The sequence below is a fragment of the Pristiophorus japonicus genome, unplaced genomic scaffold, assembly GCF_044704955.1.
Source record: "Pristiophorus japonicus isolate sPriJap1 unplaced genomic scaffold, sPriJap1.hap1 HAP1_SCAFFOLD_483, whole genome shotgun sequence".
In the NCBI taxonomy this organism is placed as follows: Eukaryota; Metazoa; Chordata; class Chondrichthyes; family Pristiophoridae; genus Pristiophorus; species Pristiophorus japonicus.
Window position 1 is genome coordinate 401,287 of NW_027254388.1, and position 18,631 is coordinate 419,917.

Consider the following 18,631-nt stretch of genomic DNA (forward strand, 5'->3'; position numbering starts at 1 on the left):
GTGCAGGCTCGAAGGGCCGAATGGCCTACTCCTCCACCTAATTTGTATGTTTCTGTGTATGTCCCACCAGGTGTCGACTGGAATATTGTTTATTTCTTTTCCTATTCCTTTGGTATTTTGTTCCACCTTTACATAGGTTTGATGTACTAATTCCAGCTGGCTGTGGATCCTAAACAAATGTTCCTTTTCCAGTGAGATCATTATCATATTTGGCAATGTCGTCTCTCAGATGTCCCCTTAATTTGTCGGTCACATTGATTTCCACGGCTGGCCTTCTTTCTATGGTGATGATTTCTTCATTCCCCAGTCTCATCGGTATTTGGGGATATAGAAGGTGGAATCCTTTATGGGGCATACTCTATTCCCATAATGGTAAGTTTTTTCATTTGTGGTGATGCAGTAAGCCCCGTTTCCTTGGTAACTGGTTCTTTTGATTGATTTCGTAGTTGCTTCAATCTTCATAATGCAACTTATGGGTAGGTTTCCTTTGAACCCACACCTGGCGGTGTTGGTGGAATAGATTTTGTCTGGACATATCACCATTCACTCTGTTTGTTTGCATTGATCAAGTCTGGTGCCAACCAAGGTATCATTCTGTTCTACGGCATATGGCAATAGATGGTCATACCTCACCCAGACTTCTCCCTGTATTCTCCCTATATTCTGGACCTCCACCAAATTCATCTTTCCTTGCTCTACCATAATTGGTATACCTATAACTAGACCCAAGGTGCCAATACTGCTACTGCCCTTGCAGTCCCTGTTGAACCAAACTTTACTAAGTTTCCTCAGTTCACAATTGTTAATGTGACCATCATAATAATCCTTGCTTCTAACTCGTCTAAACAGTTGGGTATTGTTTATCCAGGTTGGTTAGCTAACATCAAATTTTCTCTTAGTTGATTCAAAACCCAATCCCTGTAAACACCACATAACATTCGGCTTTGGGTTATATTGTCCTGTCTCTGAGTTACCCAGATTATTTTATTGATGGTTTGAGCATGTCCTTCTAAAACTCTGACTATCCCATCCTGTGTCTGAACATCTTCCTTGCCTGCCTGTAATGAGGTTCGCTGATTGTCATTCAAATCCTTCAGGACTCCCTTTAATCAAAGTTTTAATTTCTGTATCTAATCCGTGCTGTACCTGCCATGGGAGTGTTTGATTGGACAGTGTTGAGGGAGTTTTCATCATGATTATAGGCAGTCCCTCGAAATTGAGGAAGATTTGCTTCCACTCCAAAAGTGAGTTCTCAGATGACTGAAGAGTCCAATACGAGAATTACAGTCTCTGTCACAGGTGGGATAGACAGTGGTTGAAGGAAAGGGTGGGTGGGGAGTCTGGTTTGCCGCATGCTCCTTCTGCTGCCTGTGCTTGTTTTCTGCATTCTCTCGGCGACGAGACTCGAGGTGCTTAGCGCCCTCCCAGATGCTCTTCCTCCACTTAGGGGCGGTCTTTGGCCATGGATTCCCAGGGTCGGTGGGGATGTTGTACTTTATCAGGGAGGCTTTGTGAGTGTCCTTGAAACGTTTCCTCTGTCCACCTGGGGTTCGCTTGTCGTGTAGGAGTCCCGAGTAGAGCGCTTGCTTTGGGAGTCTTGTGTCGGGCATGCGAACAATGAGGCCTGCCCAACGGAGCTGGTTGAGTGTGGTCAGTGCTACGATGCTGGGGTGTAGGCCTGATCGAGAACACTGACGTTGGTCCGTCTGTCCTCCCAGGAGATTAGCAGGATCTTGCGGAGACATCGTTGGTGGTATTTCTCCAGTGATTTGAGGTGTCTAGTGTATTTGGTCCATGTCTCTGAGCCATACAGGATGGAGGGTATTGTTATGCCTTTAGATGCTCTCATAATAACTCCAGGAGGCAATGTGTTGTACTTGAACTGTAGTGACCTTCGTCCTTTATTGATAACTCCAGAGAGAGGATCACACCTGGTGGCCTGCCTTTTATACTAGGCCAGGCACACCTGTACAGGTAACCTGCAAGTCTCCCACTGCGGTGCCCTCTGGTGGCACACCTAGTAATAATACAAGCAGTAACCATGTAGGATACGTGACATCACTCTCCCAAGCCTTTCGTGCAAATTGCCTCTGCATTGATTGTGCTCTGAGCTTAGCTCTATCTGGTTGACCCTTGGCGGGTCGTTTCTATCTTGGGTGAGTGGTTGGTTTTTCGTTGGGGGTAGTGTGCTGGTGGTTTCTGTTTGTGTGTCCATGACAACTCTCATTCTCCCCCCACTCCCCACATATAGATTATGCCGGAGGCTCATTACATTCATGTACATTCAAATCCAGAAACAAAATTTGCATTAATGTCATTACATTTGTGGTTCACTTGTAAGGCAAGTACATTCGACTGGTGAGATACATTCTTGTTACATACTGGGAATCGGTACGGGTGTCAGTACAGGTGCGTAAGGACAAGCTAGTTCCAGAACTGCTGGATGGTGTCCACGTAGTCTCGTGGTGGCCCGATGCCCAGTGCTGGCAGTGGGAACCCAGTTGGTTCAAGTTGCCTGCTCTCAAGGGCTTTTGTCGTTGCTCCTTGCGTCGGGTAGGTTCACAGATGCCTGTGACATCCCTGTCCTTTCCTTGTGCCCTGGGTTGCTGCTGCTCCAGGAGGAGCCGTCGTCTGTGCACTGCTAGAGAACTGCTGACTCGCTTGCCTGGGCATTATTTAGGTTGGGATCCTGGCTGGTCCCGGTCCCATTTGGGAGAACTGTTGCGGGTGACCCTTCGTTACCGGGTATAGCCTTGGTGGCAATGGGGTCTGGGGGCTGTGCCTTGGCACAGTTTGCTCTTTCAGGCTCGTGGCGGTTGGTGTCATCAGGTGCCTGAGAGCGGGAGCTGGTCAGGAGCAGGATATTGATACTGGTGCCGTTGCCCTCCTGAGATCGCTTGCTCTGCAGCTCATATATATTGGCTGCTTGTGGCCACACTCCATGGTGCATAACTCTGGTCCCAGGGATGCAGGCTACTACATTGGGTAGCTCACTGGACCTGTGTGCTCCCGATGGGTGTCTGCCCCACTGCATTGACTGAATGCAGTTGAAATCCTGCATCGCACAACATTTCATTACTCATTGTAAATAACCTGTAGCTCTGATCATGATAGCGCCTTTTCTTTGCTTATTGCATGTACACAATTCTGATCATTAATTGCACATTTTACATCTAACTCTTACATTGATTGAAAATGTGGGACTGTCCCTTTAAGTGTGGTGGGTTGCAGGCCTCCTTTAAGAGAGCCTTGCCACCTTTACCCCAATCCTCTTATCCATTTGGTGCCACGTGTTACTCGATCAGCGATACACCTCGTGGTCTGGCCGCGGCCATCTTTTTCTTCAGCGTTTCACCTCCTGGTTTGGGCGCCATCTTTCCTCCATCCATGATGTCGACTGCGGTGATCTTCTTCCCCCCACATTCTGCCACTGAAGCTGGGAAGTCGCCTTTGGATCCGATTTTCTGCCTCCGGAGTACTGCCACACGAGCCTGGAATGTGCGTTCTGGTCGTCTCAGCTGAATCATCTCCATGCAGTCATGCTGAGCGGCCTGTGCCTTGGGTGCTGTGCTGGTCTGCTCGCTGGTGCTGGGTCCACCCTCAGGTGAGGGCTTGCTTTGACTCTGAGCACGGGGGATGTCGATCGCTGGAGGGATGAAGTCTTCCCAACTCCAATGGATCTTCTCCATCCACCTTCTTCCAAGTAGCGTTGGTCCATCACCTGCAACAAACCACAGAGGTAACTTGTGCACCGCGCCATCATGGAGTACCTTTACATCCATATGACCAACGACTGAGATACGTTCATCGGTGTAGGTGTGCAGCTTTGTCTGAACTGGGACCAACTTGGGTCGTTCAGCTTGATTGCCCCAAATGGCATGTTGGCCTTCATAGCTGGGGGATTTGAGTGTAGGAGCAGGGAGGTCTTACTGCAGTTGTACAGGGCCTTGGTGAGGCCTCACCTGGAATATTGTGTTCAGTTTTGGTCTCCTAATCTGACGAAGGACATTCTTGTTATTGAGGGAGTGCAGCGAAGGTTCACCAGACTGATTCCCGGGATGGCAGGACTGCCATATGAGGAAAGACTGGATCGACTGGGCCTGTATTCACTGGAGTTTAGAAGGATGAGAGGGGATCTCATAGAAACATATCAAATTCTGACGGGACGGGACTTAGGTGCAGGAAGAATGTTCCCGATGTTGGAGAAGCCCAGAACCCGAGGACACAGCCTAAAGCAGTGGTTCTCAACCGGTGTGCCGTGAACCCTTCACAGGTGTGCAACCAAATTGTGTAAAAGTATGGTGGACTTCAGCTGGTTTCACAATGAAACGCAAACCATTTAACTCTGAAACAGAAGGGGAGGGGGAGAGAGAGAGACCGACAGACAGACACATATGTCATCTATCTATATGTATGTCGCACTTCTGTAGTGAACATTACAAATAACTATCTATTTATCTCTACTATTATCAAAAAAAACTATGTTCTAGAGTTGTACAAGTAATAATGACAAGAGACAACACACACAAACAATTTAAATATCCATACTCAGAACAAAATCCTTTGGCAAAATGTGTTTCCTTTGAGTACTCGACAACACCCCCACCCGGCCCCACCCCACTCCCTTACTCCCTCCCATTACTGATAGAGAAGTGTGAATGAGACGGTGTGTGTGTGTGTGTGTATGTATATTAACGGTTGTGTGTGTCTGTGTGTCTGTACCAAGGGCCTAACCAGGGGGGCACTTGGGCCATGGCCACCCCCAATCCAAAATAATAGTAATAAATTGAAATGTCATTTTACTACTAAACATGCACATCTTGCAACAAAAGATCAGTTATTTTAGGAGATTGATGGCAATGCAAATAAACAAGTGAAATATTTTGAAAAGAATGTTAATGTGTCAGATAAGGTTCAGATTGCTGTTTATGAAGTAGCTGAATTAATAGTGCAGAAAATGAAGCCTCATACTACAGCTCAGTCACTTATTTTACCTGCATGTCGGAAAATTGTTAAAATAATGCTTGGTGATGAAGCGGAACAAGAAATTGCAAAAATTCCGCTGTCTGACGATACACTTCAGAGAAGGATAAATGATATGCAATGTAACATTGAAGAAAATGTAGCCGAGAAACTTAGAAACTCGAATTTTGCTTTGCAAATCGACGAGCCCACTGACATTAGTGGTAAAGCACAATTATTAGATTTGTTCGCTTCATTCATGAACACAAGATATTGAACCAATTTCTGTGCTGTAGAGAACTTCCAGAAAATACTAGAGGTCAAGACAAATTTGATTCTGTGAATTCATATTTAGAAGACTTGAAAATTTCATGGGACTCGTGTTGGAATCTGCACAGACGGTGCTCCATTTATGGTGGGATGTGTCAAAGGATTCATTACACTTGCAAAGTAACATAAACCAAATATATTATTCACCCATTGCTTTTTGCATAGAGAAGCACTTGTTGCAAAGACATTACCGCTAGAATTAAAATCTGTGTTCGATCAAGATGTTAATATTGTAAATTATATAAAATCAAGAACTTTAAAAACTCGCTTGTTTAAACAGCTCTGCAAAGCTATGGATGCACAGCACGAATGTTTACTTTTGCATACAGAGGTAAGATGGCTTTCAAGGGGAAAAGTCTTATGTCGTGTATTTGAACTTAAAGAAGAATTGTCAGTATTTTTTGAAAGAGAAGTCAATGATACCTTTTGCAAATACCTTAAGAGTGAAATGTGGTGTGCTAAGTTAACATATTTGGCAGGTATATTTAATTGTCTTAACAGCGTTAATACCAGTATGCAAGGGAGAAATGAAAACATTCTCACCTCTACAGACAAGCTATTAGCTTTTCAGAAAAAAAATTCTATCTGGAAAAAGAGAGCAACAGAAAAAAACCTTGAAATGTTCCCTTTGATACCAAGTCACAGAATTAAAAACATTGCTCCTATCGTGATAGAGTATTTGGCATCACTGGAAGACAACATCAAAAAATATTTTCCATCTTTGGATGTAGAGAGGTATGATTGGGTAAGAAATCCATTTTCTCCAATTAGTACGTCAGATTTTGATTTTACATTGCAAGAAGTAGAAGAATTGACTTCTATTTCTACAGACCGCCCTCTTAAAATGCAACATTCAGATATGTCTCTTGATGCGTTCTGGATTTCTATTAAAGAAGAATATCTTGCAATATCAAAAAAAACCTTGAGAATTCTGATACAGTTTTCAACATCATATCTCTGCGAATTAGGATTCTCAACTCTTAAGAACATCAAATGCAAAAAACGGGAAAAACTTAGCGAACTTGAACACGAAATGAGAGTCGCCTTATTGGTTTTGTGCCCTAATATTAGTGACATAACTAAAAAACGTCAGGCTCAAGTATCACATTAAAATACTAATTAATCTATAATTAGTGTGAGGAATTATTATTATAGTTTATTATTTTGTTACTTGCAGAATAAAAAATAATTATCATACATGTGTACAATGTTGTATATCTTCATATACGGGAAATAAAATGTTTTTTACATTTTCTGAAACTTGCTTTGTTTTTAACCTGTGTTCACCTTTTAATCCCTTCAAGTGTGCCGCCAAAAATTCTAGTATTGGAAAGTGTGCCACAAACACAAAAAGGTTGAGAACCACTGGTCTAAAGATAAGGGGTAGGCCATTTAGGACTGAGATGAGGAGAAACTTCTTCACTCAGAGTTGTTAAACTGTGGAATTCCCTATCGCAGAGAGTCGTTGATGACAGTTCATTGGAATATTCAAGAGGGAGTTAGATATGGCCCTTACGGCTAAAGGGATCAAGGGGTATGGAGAGAAAGCAGGAAAGGGATACTGAGGTGAATGATCAGCCATGATCTTATTGAATGATGGTGCTGGCTCAAAGGGCCGAATGGCCTACTCCTGCACCTAGTTTCTATGTTTCTATATTTAAAATAAATCAAGATTGAATTTAATTAATTTTTTTTAAAATTAATTTTTTGAAAAATAAATTTACATATTTTAAAGGGCCTAAAAATAAACTTACCTTACAGGATTCAGGATTTTGAATACTTAAATTATTGAAAAAAATGTCTTTAAAAGTCTTACATTGATAGATGTAGGCCTTGCGCCTGCTTTTACCAGTCATAAATATTTCAGGGGCACTTGGTGGGCAGAAGTGGGGCAAATAGCCCAACTGTCCACCCACGGGGGCCTTTACTTCCGGATACGTGCGATCTGTCAACAGGATTCTTGGCAGATCGCAAGTTCTGGGGTTAGGTGCATGCACTTCGCAAACCTAAACCTGGAACTTGCTGGGCCCCTACAGGCAGGTGCACAACTTGTCCACATCCTGGGGCCGTGGATTCAGGGCCATTGTTTGCCACTAATGTGATTGACATCAGGTAATTCAACACAAAGCGGCAATCAAACCTGACATATGTTTGGTCTCAGCAGCTCATAAACCGTAGTGCTATAAACTTTGACTCGGTATTTTAAATTACTATTTTTTTCATTTAAATGCATAACATTTGATGTAAAATAATGAGAATGACCCCAGCTGTCTCGCATTGTTTGTTCAAATGGCTGTAACTAACCAGCAATTAAGTTACCCAATGGTGGCACTGAGGGAATCTCTGAAGCTCATATAAAGATCGCTTGACTCTATCACTGAGCATGTGCCGGGGCTCCTTGCATTCGGCTAAGACAGATATCATCGTTCCTAACAGAAAATGCACGAGCCAATAAGTGGCCAAGTATATGCGACCTTCTATCTCATTCTTGGCGCTGTTGGCGTTCCAGGTAGGTCATTAATGTTCTAATTATTGTTCCTCATCCAAAATGGTCTTTAATTGTTCCATTGTTGCTGCCGATTCCTGAATGAAATCTCAGTGTGTTTGTGTCTTTCCTACAGAATCACTTTTTCAGTAGAAGCTGCTCAATTAATGATTATCCTCAAAGTACATGTTCTCCTTTTATGACATTCTATTGCCAATGCTTCTTGGTCCATTTCAAAATTGTTACCTCGCCTTGTCCAAAGGACTGACTCTCATATTATGCAGACACTAAACTAGCAACCAGAATAAAATTGTTATTGTGTATATTGCAATCAGAATTGTGCTTGTATTAAGGTAAAAAGAGATGCATTTATTTCTATAGGTTGCTGCCAAATAATACTTAATGTAGTGGCAGATGGAATTTAATGCAGAGAAGTGTGAGGTGGTGCATTTTGGCAGAAGGAATAGGGAGAGGAAATATAGACTTAATGTTTCAGTTCTGAAGAGTTTTCAGGGTTAGAGGGACCTGGGGGTTCATGTCAATCGATCTTTGAAGGTGGCAGACCATACTGAGAGTAGTTAGCAAAGCATATGAGATCTTGGGCTTCATAAATAGAGGCAATGAGTACAAAAGCAGGGAAGTTATGCTGAACCTTTATAAAGCTCTGGTTAGGCCACAACTAGGGTATTGTGTCCAGTTCTGGTCACCATATTTTAGGAAGAATGTGAAGATATTTGAGAGGGTGCAGAGGAGAATTACCAGAATGGCTCCAGTGATGAGGGATTTAGCCAGAAGTTTAGCTTGCAGAAGCTTGTGTTGTACCCCTTGGAGCAAAGGACGTTGAGGGGAGATTTGATAGTGGTGTACAAGATTATGACGGGTTTGGATAAGGTAGACAGAGAAAGGTTGTTCCCATCAGCTGATGGTACAAGGACTAGGGGGCACACATTTAAGGTTTTGGGCAAGAGATACAGGGGGGATATGAGGAAGAATCTTTTTACCTAGCGAGTGGTAATGACCTGGAACTCCTGCCTACGAGGGTGGTGGAAGCGGAGACGATCAATGATTTCAAAAGGATATCGGACAGGTACTTGTGGGAAATAAACTTGCAGAGCTACGGGGATAGAGCGGGCGAATGGGACTGATTGGATTGATCTACAGAGAGCCAGCATGGACTCGATGGGCCGAATGGCCTCCTTCTGTGCCGTCATGATTCTATTACTCTATTTGTCAAAGGGAGCAGCATTTGTGCTTTGTGCCATTAGATACATAACTCAACAACTGTTTGTGGTAACTATATGTAATTATTTCTGACATTAATCATTAACCAGAACATGGTTTCGTGATTATTCTCTTCTAAATCTTTAAATGCTCAATAAAGATGTTTTTATCTCAGAAATATGAATAATCTCCTTCACAATGGGTTAAGGGTTTCGAAGGGGTAATTCTTGACTTTAAGGCATAAGGTAAAACGGGTAGTAAATGGGCTGCTGAGCCACCATCACACACTTTACACAAACACACAAAGTCAACATGCAATGGGGCAATTGAGACTTTGTGCCAGAGTATAAAATAGGTGATAGTGAATTGTCAGCTTGTTTAATATCACCCGATTATTGTTTGTATTGAAGTAAATGTAGCACAAAGTCACATTTATCCCCAGTGGATGTAGCGACAATGCAAAACTCATTAACATTTAGCGATGAGAGGAAAGGACACTGGGATGATCTTGATCCTGTGCAATGGTGTAAAACTGATGATGTTTGGAGCCATTTCCATTGGGATCAGACTACCCATGAATCTGCCTTCTCCTTCTATCTTTTGCAGCGAATGTATTGGCGATTGTGATCCTGACCCGGAGGAAGTGCGGTCTCTCCAAATGCATCACTTATTACCTGGTGGCCATGGCTGTATCGGATCTGATGGTTATTGTGACGAGTGTGATACTGAATCGAATATTTAGCGTGTATTTTCCAGCCAGCTTCCTGTCCATCACTCCGGTGTGCTGTCTCAAGACTGTCCTACTTTATGCCACCAAAGACAGTTCTGTCTGGCTAACAGTCGCGTTCACCTTTGATCGGTGTGTCGCCATTTGTTGTCAGAAGCTGAAAACCAAATACTGCACTGAGAGAACGGCGGCTGTGGTAATCGGAGTGGTCTGTACACTGAGCTGTTTACGAAGCATCCCCTGGTACTTTGCATTTACCCCTTTGTATGTTTTTAACAATGTTCCCTGGTACTGCAACTTCAAATCTGACTTCTATACTTCACCTCCATGGATAGCGTTTGCGATGGTTAACCTTGTCGGAACCCCTTTTCTTCCAATATTTTTGATTTTACTGTTTAATGCATTGATTGTAAGACATATTTTAGTGTCCAGTCGAATCAGAAGGGCACTCCTAGGCAAGAAAATTGCTGAATGCGGCAATGATCCTGAGATGGAAAACCGAAGGCAATCCATCATTTTGCTCCTTGCAATATCCGCCAATTTCATACTCTTGTGGTTGACATTTGTAGCACATTTCATCTTTGCTCGAATCAATGCCTCTTATATTTACAGCACATCCAGCCCCATGTTTGTCTTTGCAGAAGCCGGATATGTGCTTCTCCTTTTGAGCTGCTCCACAAACACTTGCATTTACGCAGTGATCCAGGTTAAATTCAGAGAGGAGATGAAATACATCATCATATATCCGTTGAGACAAATTGTTAAATTATTTAAACCGTAAGAGGTTAGACAAGCACGTGAGAGAAGTGAATAGAGGGTTATGCTGATGGATTTAGATGAGGAAGGACGGGAGGAGGCTCGAGTGGAGCATAAGCGTCAGCATGGTCTGGTTGGGCCGAATGGCCTGTTTCTGTGCCATATATCCGATGTAATCCCATGTAAGTCCTCTGAAATAAATAGGGAACAGATCGGACAGTGAGTTGAACAGACTGCAATTTACTATTTGTTTTCCTTTCTTCCTGATTGAACCATTCCCTTCTTTTTTATGCTTACATAATTTGATGTGCTTGCATACTTTGGTTGATTCTCTGTCTGGGATTGTGGCAGAAATACAATGATCCCTGATTACTGTAATGTGGTTACATGAGGTTGGACACCAGATTCATTCGCTCAAGTCATGTCCCAGCTGAACTTGCCTGATTTGTTGCTAAGCCATGTTGCTTTTTCGCTAGATTGTTAGTTGAAATAAAACCATGTTATCTGACTATTCCACTAATATCTCCAAGTTTGCAGATGACACTAAACTTGGTGGCAGTGTGAGCTGTGAGGAGGACATTAAGAGGCTCCAGGATGACTTGGACAGGTTAGGCGAGTGGGCAAATACATGGCAGATGCAGTATAATGTGGATAAATGTGAGGTTATCCACTTTGGGGGCAAAAACACGAAGGCAGAATATTATCTGAATGGCGGCAGATTAGGAAAAGAGGAGGTGCAGCGAGACCTGGGTGTCATGGTTCATCAGTCATTGAAAGTTGGCATGCAGTTCAGCAGGCGGTGAAGGCGGCAAATGGTATGTTGGCCTTCATAGCAAGGGGATTTGAGTATAGGAGCAGGGAAGATTTGTTGCAGTTGTCCAGGGCCTTGGTGAGGCCCCACCTGGAATATTGTGTTCAGTTTTGGTCACCTAATCTGAGGAAGGACATTCTTGCTATTGAGGGAGTGCAGCGAAGGTTCACCAGACTGATTCCCGGGATGGCTGGACGGACATACGAGGAGAGACTGGATCAACTGGGCCTTTATTCACTGGAGTTTAGAAGGATGAGAGGGGATCTCATAGAAACGTATAAGATTCTGACTGGACTGGACATGCTAGATGCGAGAAGAATGTTCCCGATGTTGGGGAAGTCCAGAACCAGGGGACACAGTCTTAGGATAAGGGGCAGGCTGTTTAAGACTGAGATGAGGAGAAACTTCTTCACTCAAAGTTGTTAACCTGTGGAATTCCCTGCCGCAGAGAGTTGTTGACGCCAGTTCATTGGATATATTCAAGAGGGAGTTCGATATGGCCCTTACGGCTAAAGGGATCAAGGGGTATGGAGAGAAAGCAGGAAAGGGGTACTGAGGGAATGATCAGCCATGATCTTATTGAATGGTGGTGCAGGCTCGAAGGGCCGAATGGCCGACTCCTGCACCTATTTTCTATGTTTCTATGTTTCAGTGTCACACCGGGGACATCAGATAAATTAACACTGGGGATGAACACTGGGCCTTCCCGCTCTGCCTGGGGCTCAGTATCACACCGGGGAGATCAGATACCAGTACCAAAGTCACCACAGATCTTTCAAGAAGCCTGGGCTCTCCCTGCTCTATGTGGGATTCAGTGCCACACAGGCTGTCACCAGCCCGGCAGCACAGGACGGTGATGTTGCTCTGCAGTGTGGTCTGCAGAGCAACATCAGGCATCAGCTAACAGTATAGGCTGGGAATGAAGCCAAGGCTCTTTCTGCTCTGTGTGTGGCTCAGTGCCACGCTGGCTAGGAACAGATAATTCAATACAAGTCACAGATTGAGCCATGGCCCTTGCTGCTCTGTGTAGCTCAGTGCCACACCGGGAACAGATAATTCGATACAAGTCACAGATTGAGCCATGGCCTTCCTGCTCTGTGGGTGGCTCAGTGCCATGCCGGGAACAGATAATTCAATACAAGTCACAGATTGAGCCATGGCCCTTGCTGCTCTGTGTAGCTCAGTGCCACACCGGGAACAGATAATTCGATACAAGTCACAGATTGAGCCATGGCCCTTGCTGCTCTGTGGGTGGCTCAGTGCCATGCCGGGATGAGATGAGCTATCAGCAAAGGTGGCGGATGGAACTAGGGCCCTTTCAGCTTGGTGCGGGGCTCAATAACACAGTGTCTGAGATTGGGGAACTTAACATGGGACAAGGATGGAGCCAGGTCCCACCTGGCTCCATGTTAGGCTCATTACCTCGTATTGTGATCAGGTAACAGCAACCGGCAGTGATGGAGCCAGTGCCCACCCTGCTCGGTGTGGGACTGATTACCACACTGGGTGATATCAGATAACTCAGCACAGTCCGGGGTGGAACGTCGCCCCTTCCTGCTCTGTATGTGACTCAGTACCAGGCCGGTTGAGATCAGTTAATCCAACACATGCCGGAGATGGAGCATGGGCCCTTCCTGCTCTGTGTGTCAGTAATTAAACAAGTATTTTACAGCTACACTGCACAATGTAATGCACATTTTTTGATGACAAAAGCTTACTTACTCATTGGTGGTGCGCCTGAATATTACCTTGTGACATAGAAACATAGAAACATAGAAAATAGGTGCAGGAGTAGGCCATTCAGCCCTTCTAGCCTGCACCGCCATTCAATGAGTTCATGGTTGAACATGCAACTTCAGTATTGCAAATAAACTCTGTTATCTTCAACTTCTGGGTGAGTTTGTTTCTTTCCGGTGTCCGAAGTCACTGATTACACAAACTGAAACGTGTGTCCTCAATATCCTTATAAGCAAAACCGAGAAAGCCATGTAAATAGCAGCAACCAAGGGCTGCATTCCTTCTATAACTAAAATAACATGCTCAATGTGCTCAGGACAGATCGATCTCTGTGGATGGTGTGAGGACATTGCCTATGAATATATGATTTTGCTACACAAACGAACAACGCTCATGCCCCATAGATTGGTTCATTACAGTTATCTAGCAGAGGAATTTCATCTCCTGTCACTCCACGATCAGAGGGACATTGTTATTATTGATTACAGCATTCGTGTGGCGAGGACACTCTGGGTGTATGCACTGACAGGCCAACCCTTCCAGTTCTCAGGTGTAGTGTCAACTGGGAGATAATCGTGTTGTTTTCTGATGGAAAGCTGTACCGTACACACAGAACTAATCCCATACGGTGAGCAGTGGGGTGTTGATTTAATGTAATTCTTATCTTGGTATATGGTTCATTAAATCAAGCAGTGGTGATGTCAATGTGCCTAGACTGCTTCCATTTGGCTTGTATAATTAAGTTAGTTAATTTTCTTATGATGGGAGGTTAAACCAGAAATACCTGTCCATTGGCCTATTGAGTCTGTGCTGGTAAAGTATAGCGTGGTTTCAGCTGGACAAAGAGCAGGGAGTTTACCTCTGGTCCATCTTGGTTTCTGCCACTTGTGCACGAGCAACTCTCACTCATACCTTAGAGGGAACCTTAGCCTTGAATCTTACCAAGTCTCCCATAAGGTAAGTGACCGAGGTGTGTTCGTGTCAAGGATAGTGTGGAAGCCATGACAGGCAATGGCCGACTGTATGAGTACACATTTTCAGTAATTATGTTCAGAAATGTTAAGCACGGTGATGGGTTTACACATATGTAGAGCTCCAACAAAACAAAGCAAGTCTTGTTCAAAAAAGCAGAAGTTGTGATACGGTTATAGCAGAAGTACTTTTTCTCCGTCCTGTGCTTTTGATCTTTGTGTTGACAATCGCATTATCCTTAATAACATGGACGTACTGTAATAAAGTCTTGCTGCTAGTTCACAGAACTGTGACATGTCCAGCCTGGTAATTGCATCATAAGCCAGTAGTGAATTCTCTTTGTTTATTCCCTGAAATCCACCTCTATGTTGACCTTTTTTACATGAGTTTATTTACAGGGAACTGCAAAGTGCCACTTGAAGAATTGCACAGAAGCTGCCTGGAAACAGGCTAAAATATTATTATTTCTACAATAGTTTATCTGCTATATGGGAAGAAGAATTTTAGGAAAGATAGGCAAAATGGAAAAGGTCGGAGTTAGCCCTGATAATAAAGTATGAGATCAAGATGGATCTTTGTACATTTCTCAGCTATCAGTATGGATGGAGCTAAGAAACAGGAATGTGCAGAAACCCCGCTGGGTCTATGTTATAGGCCACCGAATGTTAGTTATAGTATTGGACAGACTATGTATCAGGAAATTCGAAAAGCATATAACAAGCGTAATGCAGTAATCTTGGAACTTTTATCCTCAGTTCATGGAATGCATTTAAGCGAGTTGTCAATACAAAATATGTCGAGGAACTAACTAAGGAATATGTTATTTAGAAGTGGCATTGTGTAATATGACACAGTACTCATACAGTTGGCCGTTGCCTGTCATGGCTTTCACACTATCACACCTGAGTTACTTACCTTACCTGAGACTTGGTGAGATTCAAGGCTAAGGTTCCCTCCAAGGTATGAGTAAGTGTTGCTCGTGCACAAGTGGCAGAAACTAAGTTAATTAGTAATCTTATAGTAAAGGATCATCTGGGGAAGAGTGATCATATTATGTTTGAACATCATCATTACCCAGAAATTGTGGTCGGAGGTATCCTGTGGGCAGATGCCTCCGATCTGAAAAATTTACCTGCTAGTCCCGGAGGCCTCGGAGACTTGTGGTCCTCGGCCTCTACGCAAAGGGCTGCTTAGAGACCCCCATATTCCAGGGACGTTTGCACATTATACGCGTTCCTGGGATCACGTGGTCTGGCCCAACCAATCCAAGGATAGGTATTCCCATTCATATTTGTGGTAAGTTCCATATATATGGAATCACCATATGTATGAATGGGAATACTCCATAAACACACAAGCACTTACTATAAATTTTATTTAAAAAATCACAAATTTGAAATTAATCAAAATGGAATTTAATGAATTAATGAAAACAAAAATTTAATTTTTTGAAAAATAAATGTACATTGTTTAAAGGGTCTAAAAATAAACTTACCTTATAGAATTTTAAATGTTTAAATTATTGAAAAAAAATAATTTTTCTGTTCATTAAAAGTCTTATGCTGATAAAAGCAAGCCTTATGTCTGCTGTTATCAGTTATAAGAATTCCAACTCAGTGCCCGCGGAGGCCCATTACTTCTGGATGCATGTGATCTGCAAGAGGTTCTTGACAGATCGCAAGTTCCATGTTTAGGCGACAGTGCTTAAACCCGGAACTTGCAGGGCCCCTACTTGCCTCGAATTCAGGGCCATTGTGATTTAGAATGTTATGGTTGAAACAAAACTGATTACCGAAGAATGAGGGGCTAATGACATGATGGTGGAAAAGATAAAGCCAGCATTTAAAGAAATAATTAATAATTCTCAACCAATATACTTTCCTTTGTGACAGAAAAACTCTATGGGAAAAGTGATGCATCCGCAGCTAACTAGAGAAGTTGAGAACAGTATTAGATTCACTAAATATATTCAAAAAGGAGTTGGATGAAGTCCTTACTACTCGGGGGATCAAGGGGTATGGTGAGAAAGCAGGAATGGGGTTCTGAAGTTGCATGTTCAGCCATGAACTCATTGAATGGCGGTGCAGGCTAGAAGGGCCGAATGGCCGACTCCTGCACCTATTTTCTATGTTTCTATGTTTCTATTAAAACAAGACACTTAGGGCGAGAAATTGGTCTTTTGGCAATAGCGGCATTTTCTCGGCATTTTTCACCAAAATTCTGTTACGAATACTGCTATTTTTTTGAAGGCAAAAGAATTCATGACAATCCAGCTTGGGCTGATCTCATAAACCTCGTAAATTTGGCATTGCACGAGGATTCGCTGTGGGAACCGCAGTCCTCGCCAACTTTAGTCCAAGGTTGATTACCACTGAAAAGACAAGCCTTGGGAGGGGGGGGAAAAACCCAAAAATTGCCAAAAAAATAATAAAAAAATACAAAACATTCACAAGACACTTATCTCGAGAATCGCTGAAAAAGAATTAAAAATGAAAAATTTTAACTTACCTTTTTTGCAGGTCTTCACACTGACCGCTGTTTCTGGGGCTGCAACGCAGGCTTTTCCCGGGCGATTATTTCACCCAGAATACTAGTACGCTGAATAGCCAATTTAAAGCGATAGTTTTTTTCATGTTGCAGCTTTTCAGCGGTATTTCAAAACGACCGGTGCACAACTTTTGCCAATTTAGGTGAATACCTTTTTCCGTCAAAAAAGGCGAAATATCACCAAAAACACGGATGCAAGGCTGGCCAATTTCTAGACCTTAACATTTTGCGAAAAAGGGTAGTATGGCTGAAAATCAGCAAGGTGTCACCAACAAATTGATAAAGAAGGCATAAATAGAATGAGAGAGAAACTTGCAAAACATATAAAACAGATTGTAAGAGCTTCTGCAATATGTAAAAAGGAATAATCAAAATTAAACAGGAATCCCCGAGAGGCAGAGACAACAGAAATTGTAATCATGGAATCGTAGAAAATTACAGCATGGGAAGAGTCCATTTGGCCCATCATGTCCGTGCTGGTCAACAAAGAGCTATCAAGCCTAATGCCACTTTCCAGCTCTTGGTCCGTAGCCCTGTAGGTTACTGCACTTCAAGTGCACATCCAAGCACTTTTTAAATGTGGTGAAGGTTTCTGCCTCTACCATCCTTTCAGGTAGTGACTTCCAGACCCCCACCACCCTCTGGGTGAATAAGTTTCCCTTCAAATCTCCTCCAAACCTCCCCCCCAATTTCTTTAAATCTATGCCCCCTGGTTGTTGACCCCTCTGCTGAGGGAAATAGGTCCTTCCTATACACTATCTATGTCCCTCAAAATTTTATGCACCTCAGGTAAGGTTTCCCCTCAGCCTCCTCGGTTCCAAAAAAACAAATCCATCCTATCCATTCTTTCATCATAGCTAAAATTCTTCAGTCCGGGCAACATCCTCGTAAATCTCCTCTGTAATGTCTCTAGAGCAATCACATCGTTCCTGTCATGTGGTGACCAGAACTGCACGCAGTACTCTAACTGTGGCTTAACCAGTGTTTTATACAGTTCAAGCATAACCTTCCTGCTCTTGTATTGTATGCCTCGGCTAATAAAGGCAAGCATTCCACATGCCTTCTTAACCATCTTAGCTAGCTGGCCTGCTGCCTTCAGGGATCTGTGGACCTGCACTCCAAGGTCCATTTGTTCCTCTACACTTCTCAGTGTCCTACCATTTAATGTGTATTCCCTTGCCTTGTTAGTCCTCCCCAAATGCATTACCTTACGCTTCTCTGGATTGAATTCAATTTTCCACTGTTCTGGCCACCTGACCAGTTCATTGATATACAGAACCAGTGGGAAGCTGTTTAACCTACGCCGCCTCCAGGCCAGGTCCAAGATCACACCAACCTCTGTCGTTGAGCTGCAGTATGCGGACGATGCCTGTGTGTGTGCACATTCAGAGGCTGAACTCCAGGATATAGTCAATGTATTCACTGAGGCATATGAAAGCATGGGCCTTACGCTTAACATTCGTAAGACAAAGGTCCTCCACCAGCCTGTCATCGCCACACAGCACTACACTCCAATCATCCAGATCCAAGGCGCAGCCCTGGACACCGTGGACCATTTCCCATATCTCGGGAGCCTCCTATCAACAAAGGCAGACATTGATACGGAGATTCAGCATCGCCTCAAGTGCGTCAGCGCAGCCTTCGGCCGCCTGTGGAAAAGAATGTTTGAAGACCAGGCCCTCAAATCTACCACCAAACTCATGGTCTACAGAGCTGTAGTAATACCTGCTCTCCTGTATGGGTCTGAGGCATGGACGATGTATAGAAGGCACCTCAAGTTGCTGGAGATATATCACCAACGATGTCTCCGCAAGATCCTACAAATCTCCTGGGAGGACAGGCGCGCCTCGCCCAGGCTAACATCCCCACTATTGAAGCACTGACCACACTCGATCAGCTTCGCTGGGCAGGCCACATAGTACGCATGCCAGATACGAGACTCCCTAAGCAAATGCTTTATGTGGAGCTCCTTCATGGTAAACAAGCCAAAGGAGGACAGCGGAAACATGATAAGGACACCCTCAAAGCCTCCCTGGTAAAGTGCTGCATCACCACTGACACCTGGGAGACCCTGGCTGCAGAC

At 43.6% G+C, this 18,631-nt stretch overlaps 1 protein-coding gene across 1 annotated transcript; it reads left to right on the forward strand.

Moving 5' to 3' along the window:
• The first annotated feature begins 7,731 nt into the window (after positions 1-7,731).
• On the forward strand, positions 7,732-10,506 carry LOC139253253 (probable G-protein coupled receptor 139). Its single transcript, XM_070873468.1, has 2 exons — positions 7,732-7,801; positions 9,605-10,506. Exons 1-2 carry the CDS (start codon positions 7,732-7,734, stop codon positions 10,504-10,506), a joined length of 972 nt encoding a protein of 323 aa, XP_070729569.1.
• Positions 10,507-18,631: the final 8,125 nt, after the last annotated feature.